Source organism: Halyomorpha halys, unplaced genomic scaffold (genome assembly GCF_000696795.3).
Source record: "Halyomorpha halys isolate HHAL.00 unplaced genomic scaffold, Hhal_1.1 Scaffold421.1, whole genome shotgun sequence".
In the NCBI taxonomy this organism is placed as follows: Eukaryota; Metazoa; Arthropoda; class Insecta; order Hemiptera; family Pentatomidae; genus Halyomorpha; species Halyomorpha halys.
The window spans coordinates 493,555-508,919 of NW_027109834.1; the positions used below are offsets into that span (position 1 = coordinate 493,555).

At 31.5% G+C, this 15,365-nt stretch overlaps 1 protein-coding gene across 2 annotated transcripts in view; it reads right to left on the reverse strand.

Moving 5' to 3' along the window:
- Positions 1–14,472, reverse strand: part of LOC106682527 (neprilysin) — a 73,056-nt gene extending 58,584 nt beyond the window's left edge. Inside the window, exons 1-2 of one of the 2 annotated variants that reach the window (XM_014423435.3) lie at positions 14,316–14,472; positions 7,577–7,666 (exon numbers count right to left, since the gene is read on the reverse strand). In XM_014423435.3, the coding sequence (XP_014278921.1) occupies positions 7,577–7,666; positions 14,316–14,346 (121 nt within the window). In that variant the 5' untranslated portion in view covers positions 14,347–14,472. Of the gene's footprint in view, positions 1–2,038; positions 2,186–7,576; positions 7,667–14,315 lie in introns of those variants that run through there. The other variant, XM_014423437.2, reaches the window with a different exon arrangement.
- Positions 14,473–15,365: the final 893 nt, after the last annotated feature.

A 15,365-nucleotide genomic window follows, 5' to 3' on the forward strand; every position in this document is an offset into this window, starting at 1 on the left:
TTTAATGAACTTTTTCCAAAATGACTTATGTGACCTCATATTTGCCAGGAAATATCATTCAATGTATGAATTTTCAACATAAATCCAAATAAAACACAGTCGTAAAACTTTATTTTTATTTTATTATGCTTTATTTTTCTAATTAGCATACAAAAAATATGGTATCCAAATTTTATCTGTGAAGTTTTATGAGAAGTATAGAATATCGCAAGTACTTAATGACCCCGGACGTTTTTAATTACAGGATTATATAAGCGTATCATTAATGTTTAAAAGCTTATTATTAGCTTTTTATAATTAGTAAATGGTAATTATTACTAATGGGAAATATTTTAACCGAATATGAAGTTTAATGAAACAATTTTTGTCCATTCACTAAGGCCCGACTATTTAAAACTTTCTTATTTGTAAATATTTGCATTTATATTTGAAAACTATCTTGATGTTAAGACGACCAATAATAATTTTAAATCAAACTAAGATTGGTGTTTGGTTCTGTTAAAAACCTATCTACGCGTAAACCTCCAAAATGTAGCAATATAGTTTTCTTAAATTAGGTTTTCATTAAATGAAAGTAATTTTTGTAGTTTACCATACTAGATGTTTCAATTATGTTCAGTCACTCCGATTGCAATTGAGTAAATTTTGATATCGATCTTTGCTGCAAATACACTTAGAATTACTAATAATGTTTTCATCAGTTACTGTATAATAAGGAATCAATGTTTATTAATACTTAATTCCTTAACAATAAATTCGTATCAAACTTCTGTAAGGTTTATTTGTAATAGATTAAGATCAACTTATATTTAAGTATATTTACTAATATGTTTTTTTTAAGTTGAAAAAAAAAATTAAATGTTTTTTCTATTCTTTTTGCAAATTATTATTCTTTCTTTGATCATTATTCACATTTTTTTTTTCAAGAAGGGGAATCTTCTTAAACATTGTTTTATTAAAAAAAAACAGGGTGTAATTAAAAAAGTCACATAAGGAGGGTCACAGAATATTTGTTTTCAAATAGAGTAGTTTATAAAATCAGTCAGGTTAATAATTAAATAATTAATAATTTGGTAATTATCACGGTAGTGTTTTGGTTCAAGGGCAAACAGTAATTCATTGTTTGCTGTTGCATATTCATTTATATATTATTATTTTACAGGCAATCCACAAGAAAAATGATGTTTGCTGAAGGTGATATTTAATAGGATATATTGAAAAAGTTATATGTATATTTCATAGCCTTAATATATACTCGATAGCTAATGTCAGTTGTAAGGGTGGAGAAGAAAAGATAATATGCAGTTTCATATAATTATTTGAAGTAAATTAAAATATTAGTTAATGGGTATTCAGTGTTAATTTTTCAAAAGTATTATTTTACGAGTTAATTAATTGTTTTTTAAAAATAATTATAAAAGTAAATTTTTGCTCAATTAAATATTAAATCTTCAGTGCATTTATTTTAAACGAACTTTATTCATGATAGAAATCAGTAAGAAATTTTTCCACATTAAATTTTCGATAATTTTTAGCAAATTTTACTTGCACCTTTCCCAAATTTCTGGAATATTTTTTTTTCTTGACTTAAGATTAAAAAAGTAAACAAAAAATAGTATTTAGTGATAGAAAAAGTATAACAGTGTTTTTGTTTTTTGTCATTTAAATAATAATGAATGTATTGTTTTCCTGTATTGCCTACCAGATAGTGTATTCTAAATGTATGTAATTAATTAATTAATTAAACTAAATGTATTCTAAATGTAACATCTTCAGGGATTACTAATGGTATGGCAGCCATGTATGATAAATGACAATGAAAAATTTCAGACTTTAGTTGTTAATGATCATTAGAAAACTGATTAGTTTTTCTTTTTAATTTTGAACTTTTTTATTAGGTTTCTTTTTCATGAAATATTATGAAAAATGCAAACATGAAACATAGTTTGGTTATTGACGAGGTCATAACAGTGCTTTTTATGTAAGTTATTTTAAACAATAATATTAATAAAAGCATATTTTTCGCTTTATTTCATACCGGATATTGAAGTGCAAACTCGATCAGTTAGGAAGCGGAAACGTTCTGTGGCCGGCACTGGAGGAACTCACATTGATACTGGCCATCGCTGAGTGACTTCTAACAAATATAGTTGGTGGTGACGAGGTATCGATTGTTTGCTAGATCGACCTCCAGGCAGTCGATACAGCTGCATCGACCTGCAGTCGGGGCCTGGTAGTGGGACCAGGAAGGAGGTCGGATCTTAACTCTAATCTTCCTATTGTCTTATTAATTAAGTAATTTGTTAATCATTAGTTGGTCGCTAAACCGGTCCATCAACCCATTCAAGTCGTTGAACAAAAGATGTCGGGTTGTTTTGTTCAGTTTATACGATTGATCGAATATGTTTGATTGCTGTAATTTTTTGCAATGAGAAGTAGAGACGGGATACTTGCTAGGGATTTGTAGTTGGATCTTCAAAGATGATTTCCTTTAAACAATTTAAGATGTTATTTAGTTTAATATACAACATACAAACAAGTTACGGATTCCCCCCCCCCCATTTTTTTCTTTCTCTATCGCCTTTTTTCTTTCGAGTTTGAATTACAAATTCCATATTTTAAATTTTAAAACGGGCTAGTTTTTATGCTGCTTTAAGCAACCATGAAATTGTTTTATTTAGTTAGTTAACGTACTAACTACATAAATACTGTTATGTTAAATTGCCTATAATGCAAAGTAAATTTACTTATCTATTAAACACATAAGAATATCAATTAAACAATAAAACTGAAAAATATTTCATGTGTATTAAAAAGTTATAAGCTTTCACAAAAGGATTCTCAACAAGGGGCTTCATCCTCCATACAGTAATAAAAAAAGAAATAAAAAACGGCAAACTTCACAAATGAAGATTTATATACATATCAGCAATGGTAAGTGGGCCAATCACAGTATTCGGACGTGACACTAAACCATTTCACTATGCCATATGTCGTGTGTTTAATGTTCTATTTGAATGGGAGCGGTGAAATGATTAATGAAAGTAATACATTAAAATATCCTCAATTATTTTAATAACAATATCTATTTGAATAACAACTGTTTTACTCGTTCGATATTGACTTTGGTATTAATTAAATAAATTATTCTTTTTTAACAACAAATCATTTTTCTAACTTTAACTAAATTTTTTGTAGTGAATCCCTTCTCGTTTGTGACTTGGCTACTCACATCTATATGCACAGATAATCTGAACCCCGCCGTTTCGCGCGTAAAACTACATCATACAATTATGTTTCATACCCATGATGTATGCATAGTCATGTGCATCTTAAATAACGAATAAATTCCGATATATATAGTGGAAATAAAGGACCAATCACTAAAATAAAAATTTAACTTGACAGTAAGCATCTTCAGTTTGATTGTAGTGATGGTCAAGGAGGAAAAATACAAAACATAATATTTTCTTATTTATTCTACGTCATAATAAAAAATATGAGAAACAGAATGCTGCAAACAATAGCAGCATAAACATAATTAACAGGATAAACATGTTAGATTTCTTACAAGCTAATGAATATAATAAAAATTATATTTAATGTTTATTTATGAAATGATAAGTATGTCTAAGCAACAATGATGTTTTACTGAGTGTTGCTTTCAAACTACTTTTTTATCCTTATTCCTCTCAAAACTACTATGTTTTTTATATACTTTATGTATTTTATATTAATACGCTCCTTGTTTGATCGGTAATGACAATGGGTTGGAATCAACCTCTTTTGTTGAGAGAGGGTTAAGAAAATGGGTGGAAGAGATGGATTGGAAAACGGAATTGTGTCTGCTGCTTGATGGCGGGGCTCACCAGTTTCCTTGATGTTTATAACAGCCTTTTCCGCCTTTTGTAGAACTGTATATGCACATTGATGAGTATATCGTTGGTGTATCTCAATAAACTATCTCCGATAGTTTCAGCTGTATATACTGAGAAAAGTACTGGAAATAGTCCAGAATCCTGCAATACTCCGCAGGTTAGTTGGATCCCTCATGGTGCCCCTTCGCCTCCTAGAACCCTAAATGAGCGCTGATGCAGGAATGATCTCAATAGATTGTAGAGCTGTTTGAGAATTCATTTTACTATTGAATCTTACATAGGAACTAATGGGCTACTGTCTCAAACGCATCCCTGCAGTCAATTAAGATCATGAACTTTGTGGCCTACTGACGTCATAAGTTTGAGGGCAAGCATCGGAAAGCTTGCCGAAGATCCAAAATGGCGACTATTTTTTCACACAGTAATAATGTAATTTAAAAATGTTTAAGAGTGCATTAGATTTTGTGCATGATGATAGATGCACGCCTATGAAGTTGTCATGGCGACTTTAATCTTTTTATAGTTACAGCTTTGTTTATGTGTGTTGTAATATGACGTTTTAGAGGCTTAAACATTTTTCACAAGACATTTGATCCAAAACAAAATTAATATTCCATTAAATGATAATTCTTCAGGTACAGGTAGATAGTAGATATGTAAAATTTGATAATTTGTAAAATAGTCTTTCGCATTCCTTTGCTTCTAATCCACTCATATGATATTTATAATCATTAGAAATGTTTAAAAAAAAAATACTTCATCTGCTTCCATAATCTTCCCAATTTAATTATATTGTTTTTGCATTTTTAACAAAAAAAGTTAGATTCATATCGAAGTATAAATAAATCGACAATAAAGTACCCTCTTGAATTATTTATTTAAAAAAAAAAATGCTCTGAAAGAATGATTTGGCCAGAATAAATTACCGCTGTCTGAAGGTTTAACGACATGCAATTCATTCTTTCCAGTTCCTTTTTGCTGGTTCCTTTACTGAATAAGAATTTTACTTTTAAAAAGATTACAATAGTTTATTAATGGTGTCTAAATCTCTTTGTTCTTCAGATTGAAGAAGAATCCTTTCCTGAAATTGCAAGATCCATTTTTTTTGTTAAGTTAAACTTAATAATAAAGAAGTTAAATAAGTACCAACTTATTATAATCAAAATCTAGGAACGAACTAATTTCCATTTCCAGATATTGTTATATAATTATCTCTTTCATCTTCAGAATTATTTAACTATACATAACAAGTTTCAAGTACCTTCACCTTATTGTCATAAAAATATCGACAATCTTGGTTACATTTGAACAATTTGAAAACTCGTTGATGTGATTAAACTTTAGGCAAAACATATACTGAGTATAACGGAAGAAGAGAGAGAGTGGAAATGAAAAAAAGGGTGCGAAATAACCAGTGACTTGAATCTCATTCTATTTTTAATGCAATTGTTAGAAATATACGTAATTAATGTTCAGTGAATGATCGAAGTTGTTAATTTACAGATAAAATAGTTACAGATTTATAGCAACCTCGATTCAGTTCTATAGCGTTCTTCACGTAAAAGTGATACAAATACTTATAAAAATATTGTCATGCTTATAATATCTTGATGATATACAACAGAGGTGGCCGACAGGCCGATTTTGGTCAAACGTTGATCGCTCGCAATGTCTGGGGTTGAATTCCGTCTACCATAAACTTCAAAGGAATTGTAGAAGATAAAACTTTCTAGCACTAGTTTAATGAATTCTGGAAATTTGTAAAGGCCATAAATTCCTAGAATTCTGACAGCCAGACACTACCCACACAGCATGATATATTCTGACTTATGTTTTACACTTGTCACCGGACGCTACGCATGGACTCATTATTATGATCTTTGTCAGAACATACACCTAATTATGATTTCTTGGTTAGAGGCATACAAACTCAGTCTTACTATTAATATTAAGGTTTTTTTTTAAATATTTATTTATTGCTATTTACAACTGTACATTATAATACATTTAGTAAATCTGATCTAAGTTAAATTGGTGTGTTACAGGCGTGTAGAAAAACTACCCATTGGTAGCACTGTAATGACATTTTACATTAGTTGGTCTCGTGGCCATCTTTTTTTCAGGCGCCTCAGAGGATTGTCAGAAATGGAAGAGGATGCAAGGTTAGAAACTAGGGGGTTTGAGTGGTTAGAGAGTTTATAATGGAAGAAGTGATATCTGATTCGGGCTAGATCGGTTACATAGGGAACATTAAGGTCTTTATGTATGATTTTATTTGTGACAAAGTAACGATCATTGAGGATTTTACGAAGGATTTTGGATTGTAAGGATTGAATACGAGAGGAATTCGAAGGTTTAGTGGAGCCCCAAAGCTCAACTCCATATGTCCAGATTGGCCTTATTACAGTCATGTAGATCAGTCTTTTGTAATGTGTTGGAAGTTTAGACCGTTTGTCTAGTAAATGCTGTAATAGTCGAAATCGACGTGCAGTTTCCCGTCTTTTCAGTCTTGTGTGAGGATTCCAGGTTAATCGTTTGTCCAAATGTAGTCCAAGGTAGCAGATCTGTTTGACAGGGGTAAGAGTAACATCATTAAATGAAACTGTAGGGCAGTCAGTAGGTTTACGACGAAGGGTAAAGGTGATTTGATGGGATTTGTTGGAATTTATCTTAATCCTCCTCTATTAAGGTAACAGTAAATTTTAAATGTGTTTTATCTGCAGCTACTTTGAATACTTACAATACTTTGAAGTATTGTTTATAATTATCGATGTTCTTTCGATTCTCCTGACGTGAGTTTTTGGTCCTTTAAATAATTATTGTAATTTTTTTTTTTTTAAGTAGGGACGTAGGTATGTAGATAAGTCATATATCAATATTTCAGTAGAAGGTGTACTCAGCGAAATATTGATAGATAAGTAAAAGTAAGTCAAATTATTATTCTTTTATAATAGGTTTTACTGGCAAAAAAAAACAACAAAAAACGCTAAAGTGAATTATTAAAATTATCGGCCTTACTGTGCATTTTTATTAGATTTTTTTTCTTATTTACGAACAAATAGTACTACAACTTATACATTGAAGATGATAAAAAAAAAATTACATTAAGTAAAAATCTGTCATGAATAAGGATTTTTTTTTTTTTTAGATAACGCATGTACGAGCAAGAGAAGAACGTAATACTGCTATCAAAAGTTGGGTCTGAAAATTTATTTTCTTCAATCTGTTTCTCGAAAAATAACTAAGTTATTTAAAAAATAGTTTTGAACATATATTTTTCTTATTTACCCATACCTCACTGGAATGCACCTTATACTGGAACACAGTGTATAAACATAGCATGCATTTCACAAACCTTCTCACCCCTTAGACCTAGGCCTTTGTAAGTCACGCGACTCACTTTTAAGATAAAATTAGATCCTAAGTACTGAAAAGTTGACCACTCCAGATATATAGCTCGGGTGGTTCTCCCAATAATGGATATTTCCCGTGAGACGTCCCAACAATGTGACGTAGCTTCCATCAATATTTGTTCACTGGATCATTTTTTCTAACCTATGTATTATATTATAAGCTAGCATTCCATCAATCTTTTATACTTTTTCTATCTCCTAATCAGACAGTTCAGTATATTGGATACCTGGATAGAACTGGTCTAAAAAGAGATAGAGATGTAACTAATGATATTTATTAATTACCTGCTCCAATTTCAACTAGTTGTATGTACGGATGATTATTTATGCCTCTCTTTTTTCTTATTACTGCACTGGTTACTGTTGTGATAATGTCTAAATAAAAATAAAATGAATTATTAAAACATAGCTCATAAACAGTAAAGTTAAAAATTATTACTCTTAAACCTTAGTTTGCATTAGGTAAAACTACAAAGTTTGAGTGATGTATAAGTTATGTCATCGTTCTTCAGTTTCGAAGGACATTTCTGTGACTGACGTTTACATCTTTTTGTGAAAATAGAATTATGGGACCATTGTTGCTCGATACAATTCCCCAAGGTTGAGTTACAGTGAGCTGTCATTTTGTCTGCTTGGTGCAGATCATTTTCTTACGTATTTTATCATAGAATATATATTTTTGCAGCTGTGGTTTTTTTTCATTAATTACTTAAATTTTTTAAATAATTTTAAAAATTCAATTTTCATTGTGATATAAGCATTAATTATCTGTCAATTTAAAGACAAATCTTATCTCTTCTAAATTCAAAAATGAAGTTTAAGTAAATCAAATTTTTTCCATTTTAGTCTCAAAACATTTTTATTCTATTTATAAGTCCGACGTTTCGGGCAATTCGGCCATCCTCAAGGACAATCTTAATACAATTTTAGAACTAAATCATTGTAAAAAAACAACTTCTGCCCAAGTCAATCTAATAAATTACCCTAATTAGTCAATGTTCATATTAAATAAAAATAAAACTTTTTATCACAGTGTAATTATCACTTTGTTAAATAATTTTTATTTGAATATGTATATATTTTTTTTGGCAATCCACGTAGGTGACGTTTGCCAAGTTATATACAGGTGACCATCCTTTTCTAACCATGTTTATGGGTTAAGTTTTTCATTTTGTGGGACCGTTTTTTTAATGAAAAAAACCAACGCCCCAAGGCCGGATCCGGACCTGCACCGCCCGCAGATCTCATTAATGTGAAAATTGACTAATTAGGGTAATTTGTTAGACTGGGCAGAATAGCCTGCATGAAGTTGGTTTTTTAAAATGGTTTTGTTCTAAAATTCTATTAAGATTGTCCCTGAGGATGCCCGAATTGGCCGAAACGTCAGACATAAATAGAATAAAAATGTTTTGAGACTAAAATAGATAAAATTATATTTATTTAAACATAAATAGCCAGTCTGTAAAAAGTTTAAGATATTAGCAAATGAAGTTCAAATATCTACGATGAGTTGCTAACACCAGAAATGCAGCAAAATTATTTATCTGAAACAGAATACCGAAACTTTTTATATTTAGTATTACGTTTTGATTTTCCAAATAATATAATGCTTCTTAACGGTTTTCAAATTATGATTGATAATAATTTTAATTTCATTTAGTGTAGAAAAATTATACAGGAAAATGCAGAATCTGATTTATTTTCAGATAGGAAGTATTGACAGCTCAACGTCAATATATGAAATGCATGATTGTTGATGCGTTATACTTTTTAATAAATAATTATTTTAGGGCTCTCCGTAGACACTCCACATCAACATGTTGGTTTATATGGAATAACTTTTTTTTATAATTTATTTATTGTTATATAAATAAATTGTATGTCGGTGATATAATGACATGATACAAACATGTGGAGAATTTACCCATTGATTGAACTCCAAAGACATTTCTAGAGATCTCGAGGCCATCGAGGCTCTTCAGACACCTAGGAAGATTATTAGGTAATAAATAAGAAGCTAGGTTAGAAACAAGTGGGTTTGGGTGGTTGGCAAGTTTTTCATAGAAGGGTTGATATCTGGTTCTAGCCAACTCGGCAACATATGGAACATTGAGGTCCTGATGGATGACTTGATTTGTGACAACTTAAGGAGCATTATGGATTTTAGACTGTAAGGATTGGATTCGGGAGGAATTCGATAGTTTAGTGGAGCCCCAAAGCTCAACTCTGTCCAGATAAGCCTTATGATAGTCATGTAGATCAGTCTTTTGTAATGGATTGATAGTTTAGGCCTTTTGTCTTGTAAATGTTGCAATAGTCGGAATTGACGTGCAGTTTTCTGTATTCTCAATATTGTATGAGGATTCCATGTCAGTCGTTTGACCCCACCTGTAGTTTTAGAATATAATTAGGTAACGGATCTGTTCGACAGGAATAAGTGCGGTATTATTAAAAGGGAAGGAGTATGAAATTACTTAAAACACGATAATTAAACAAAAATCTTCAATGCTCTACATTCATCCTCCTTACACTTTACACCTTTATCCCTACATCGTAGTTAATTATCGTTTGAAATATTACCTAATATAAATAAATAATCTTGACATATATTATTATTATTATTATCAATAAATAATTATATATGGCGTGGTTCTCACAAAACTGGTCTCACTTACTTCATAATAACACTTATATTAGTTGCCAGATCGGTTATAAATCGGTCCCAGGTTTTTACGCAATTGCGTATTTTTTTTAAGCCACTGATCGAAAATCTTTAGGAATCAGTTTATTCAGATGGAATTATCCCATTTTTTTTTTCCATATGTGATGATAGATGCATATATTTACATATTTGGTGTCTTTCCGTGTTGAAATGAAATAATAAATTATAATGCAACACTGAAGGCCTATATTCCTAATTTCGTTTGAAAAATTCCAGATTACAATTAATAGTTAATATTCATTTAATTACCAAACTGGTGTTATTTTCCTTCCTATTACGCATAAAACTTGATCAAAGATTGTTTTAAGATATTCCAAAAATTTTATAACTGATGAAAATTTATATGCAGCATGATTTAAATTGCCTACCAAGAGGAATCTTAATCTTACTACATCGTGATTTTGTAATTTTTTTTAATGTTTGGATCTATAACTGAAACTTCCATATTTTACAATAATTATTATTTTTCTTTTGTGTTACTAATTGTTTGTTTCTATTAATTTGACATTTTAATGTACGTGTCATATTATGTGTACAATTGTCAAATTTATTTCCCCCTTTAATTATATGCATATTTTAGTTTTAGACTCATTTTCAAGACTTAAACCCTGATGAGAGCATCCTCCTCATAGATATTTGATGTAGAAAAAAAAGGCCCATTTACAAAAACATCATATTTTCAATTAAATATTATTCCTTGTAACAAATGCGCCTTTCAACTTGTGCAATAAAACTCTGCATATCGACTTAAACGTAGCTTCAGTATACTGAAACATCACATTTTTTAAATTAAATTATAATCCCTTACTTTAAAGTATAAATACACAGGTATTTATTTAAATTTTACGACGAAATTAATTTCAGTTTGTTTTTATATAGCAATACAATTACTAAAACTTTCGTAAATAATTCAGCAACTTAATGCAGATGAATTGTCGGCCTCAACCAAATCAGACCGAGGCTCTCGGCTAAATGAGTTTTAAGCTTGGTATGCAAACAAATTTAAATGAATTGAAAGTCCTGTCTTTCAGTTGTAGAAGAAGAAAAACATAAAGTGATCTAACATAGTTCACAGGTTAGGCAAGATTACATTAATTGGGTAGGAGGAGAGGATATACCTACTTAGATTAGGGTTTTTGATAAACATATGTATACACAAAGTCTCAAAAAGGTTTGGACAGGGATTCACATCTATGTATAAATAATCTAACAAGCGTTTCTCGGAAATAGGTGAAGACTTAGAGAAAGGAGTATAACTTAGGGGTTAAGCTGCCATTACAAGCAAAGCCAAAAAGGTGGGCTTTCACAGTACTCCAAAGTAGTGACCAACATCCGAGACGTCCAAGATTCAAGTCGTATTTTTGGGCAGTTAATCATATTTTTTTATTTAGTTTGTTGTTGATATTCGACGTTTTATGATTATTATTAATGCTTAGTCACTTTTTTGGTTTAAAAATTCTTATTTTTACCTATTTGGAAGTGGTAAGAACAGTCGTTTTTATGGACAAACCAGTCATTTATTATATATTCTTAACAGATATAATAAATAATTAATTTAAATATTTAACGGTTATATAATTATTTCTAGGCTTGTTTTCATTGATGCATACAACTGTTTTCGCGATTGAAAACTACTCTTTACTACATATTTCATATTAGAATATTTCATACATAGGAAGTGGAAGTATAAAACGAACATCTGTTTACAACTAATGAATAAAAAAAAATAAATAGATTGCAACAGTGTTCCATCACTATGATCGTATTGTAAACCAAATATAATTTAATTTAAATGATTCTTAAATACTTGAAAGGAAAGTTGAAGGGGAGGGAGTTTAATGGAATATTAGTGTTGTAATGAATGTTGTATTTTTTTTTCAAATTATCATCATTTACATTAATATCAGAAAATAATTAATCATTTATTTTATCAACAAAGCTAATAAACCTCATATTGCAAGGGCAAGAACTACCATAAGATCTTAAGACAGGATTTCTTACATCTATATATAAGAAAGGGGACATAAATGAGTGCAAAAATTATATAGGCATTTGTGTTCTGAGTTCCATATCAAGAATTCTGAAGGATAAATTTGAAGAGAGATTTGTTCCCCCAGAGGAACAGTTTAGCTTTACTGCAGCCAGGTATTATACGGACAGTATATTTATCCTAAGGCAGCTCATAGAAATGCGAATGGAGAAAGGAAGAGCAGCACACATAGCTTTTATAGACCTAGAACAGGCTTATGACAGTGTACCAAGGTATAAGATGTGGGAATCTCTTAAGAGTACGGGTATTAGTATTGCCTTAATAAATGCAGTGAGGAATCTGTACAGAGAAGATGAGTACAGAGTGAAGCTTGGCTCTTACTTGTCTCAGCATTTTTATGTGTCCAAGGGTCTTAAGCAGGGATGCAGTATGTCCACAGCCCTGTTTAAAATTTATTACAACATGCAGTAAAGGAGTGGAGAGCGCAATGAGAAGGGAAAGGCATTGACATAAACGGACATAAAAACGAAAACGGAAAAAAGAATACAGCCTGTGGGGTCTACAAATAAATTTTGATAAGATCGGTCTTATCAGGTAGTCGGCTACCTGCCAGTAAACTGCAAATGGCCGCGGACCTTCAGATTAACGGAAGTTTAAGAACGTTTATGAGATTAGGAGCCGGCTAGGGGTGACCGAAGGAGTTCTGTAGAGGATTAGAAGGAACAGATTGCAAAGGGATGGCTTCTGTCAGCGAATGAAAGAACGTAGGTGGCCGAAGAGACTTCTGCTTTTTAAGGAAGACGGAGGAGAGGAAGACCCCAAACCCGGTGAAAGGACTACATGGAGGAAGACGGGGCCGAAAGGGGACTTGAGGAGGAATACTAGTGGGATAGAGAGAAGTGGAGGGACGATCTGACTTAAATTGGAAACCCATTGAGAGATAAAACATGCAAAAGTAAAGTAAGTATTTCTTCATAGTTTTTATTTTAATATTTCCCTTAAAATAAATCCAATATTCGTAAACTTTCTGAGAAAACATTAATTAAAAAAGTTTCTATAACTGTAAAGATATTTTGGGATCCTGATTGTTTTGATTTGATCACATTGAAATGTGCAATTAGAATATAAAAGTTGTTGCTGAATCAGATTATTGAAAATAGCATTTAATATTCCTTTTCTGGTCACATTTGCTAATAAATGGTGTTACTTTTCAATTTACGTGTGCAATTTTCAATGTTACAGTTTCAAACATTACATCAATGTGGGAAATAAATATTCACGTCAACGTTATCCAGCGCTCCGAGGGTTGGGTAAACCCCTCCCCCCACTCTTTGGCTTCACTTTTGGTTAGGTGAGTAGGTTTTGCTCTTGGTGATAATGAAAAAATGTGACGTTTTTTCCAAAAAAATAACTTTTTTGAGTTATAGGTCAACTATGAGCGGTCAACCAAAACTCTTATTTGACTGCCTACTATACTCCCACACTTATAGTGAATCATAAGGAAGCAATATGCAACTGTGCAAAAAGCACCACCAAGGTCTCTGCACGTAGCGAAACCAAACCATCTGCATCAAAATGCTTTTCTAGCAATTTTTTTTATTTATTGATATTTACAACTGTATAAAAAATACAAGTAAATTTGATCATAATGACAAAATGATATGATACAGCATGTAGAGAAACTACCCAGTAGTAGAACTCTAAAAACAGTTTACAATATAAGGTCACGAGAACATCTTCTTTTCAGGCGCCTCGGAGGATTGCCAGGAATGGAAGAGGAAGCAAGGTTAGAACTAGTGGAACTTGGGGATTTTGGGTGTTTAGGGAGTTTATTATGGAAGGAATAATTTCGGGTTCGGGTTAGATCGGTTACATAAGGAACATTTAGGTCTTTATGGATGGTTTTATTAGTAACAAAATAAGGAGCATTGAGGATTTTACGAAGGATTTTGGATTGTAAAGATTGGATACGAGAGGAATTCGAAGGTTTAGTGGAGCCCCAAACCTTTCTAGCAATCAAATAACAATCTTCATTTTCCTATATATGTAAATATGTATTGCATTTTCTTGATAATTAGAAGTAGAGGATAAGAGGGAAAAATAAAGTGAACTTTTAGGAATTTCATTTTCACTTTCCTAAACTATAAAATTTGTATTGTGACTAATTCATTTATGAATTTGAATTAGTGTAGTTGGATATGGTATTATTTTGGTTTTAATTGGCCTCATACTTTTTATCATTAACATAAATCATTATGTGACTTCATCATTATACTTATTATTTCTGATTGTAACGGTTAATTACAACTTACCTTTAAAATGTCGGATAGAAAAATTACTCATTGTCGTGATCTACGTCACTCGCCCCGTTTCGAACTATGTCTTCATATTATGTTACTACAGACTATTTCCAGTCTCCGATCCGCAAATACAAATACCGACACACAATCCATCACATAAACTGGCCGCAAAAGGAAATGATACACCTCCGCATACTAACATAGCAACTGCCCACAGCTAGAGCGACAGTAACCGTAATCTCGGGAGTTAATTTATTCCACAGTTCAATGCCGAATCTTAAAAATAAATCTTAATGTATAGCTTCTCGTGCAGGTTTAATTGCATTTTCCCTATTGATGACATTTATTTTTTCTTTTGAACACTGTTTTTACGTCAACCTAACTCGATGCGGCTATTAGTCAAATTTTATGTCTTCAATTTCATTTACTTGTTAATCTTCCACTATAAATTTGATTCCTCTAATTTCATTATATTAAATATATAAGCAATTAAAATAGTTCCAACCACCTTATATGTTTCTCACATCCTACTTCCTCCCAATTCCATCCACCGACCTTTAATTCTGTTTTCAGATGAAAAAATGTTATAAGAAAAAAAAAGTTTAAGTTTATGAAAACAAAGTGAGCAGAGTCACAATTTTCATCTGTCTTGATTATAGAAAATCTTCAATTTTTATTTTATTTGACTTACTTGACTTACCTGTGTAGCACCAGAGCGGTGCATCTGTGGTGGGTGTCTGTCATGCTTGGTGCATAGACAAACTTCGCAGTTTTCTACAACTCCTGTGATAGTCTTTTTCATCCCCCACCAAAAGTACCTTCTCTTTAATGCTTGCAGGTCCTCCGAGATTCCGCGGTAATTTGTTTTGCCCTGATGATATACTACAGTCACTTGCCTCAGGCGTTCGTCCTCCCGAAGGGTTTCAACCATCAGCTTGCATCGAGCGAATGTCCTGTCTATACCTATGTGTTCATCACGCCATAGCCGCTTGATCTTCTCCCAAGTGGTTTTATTCCCAACGTACAGGTGACACTTTTTTACAGGCTTCGAAGCATTGTTCA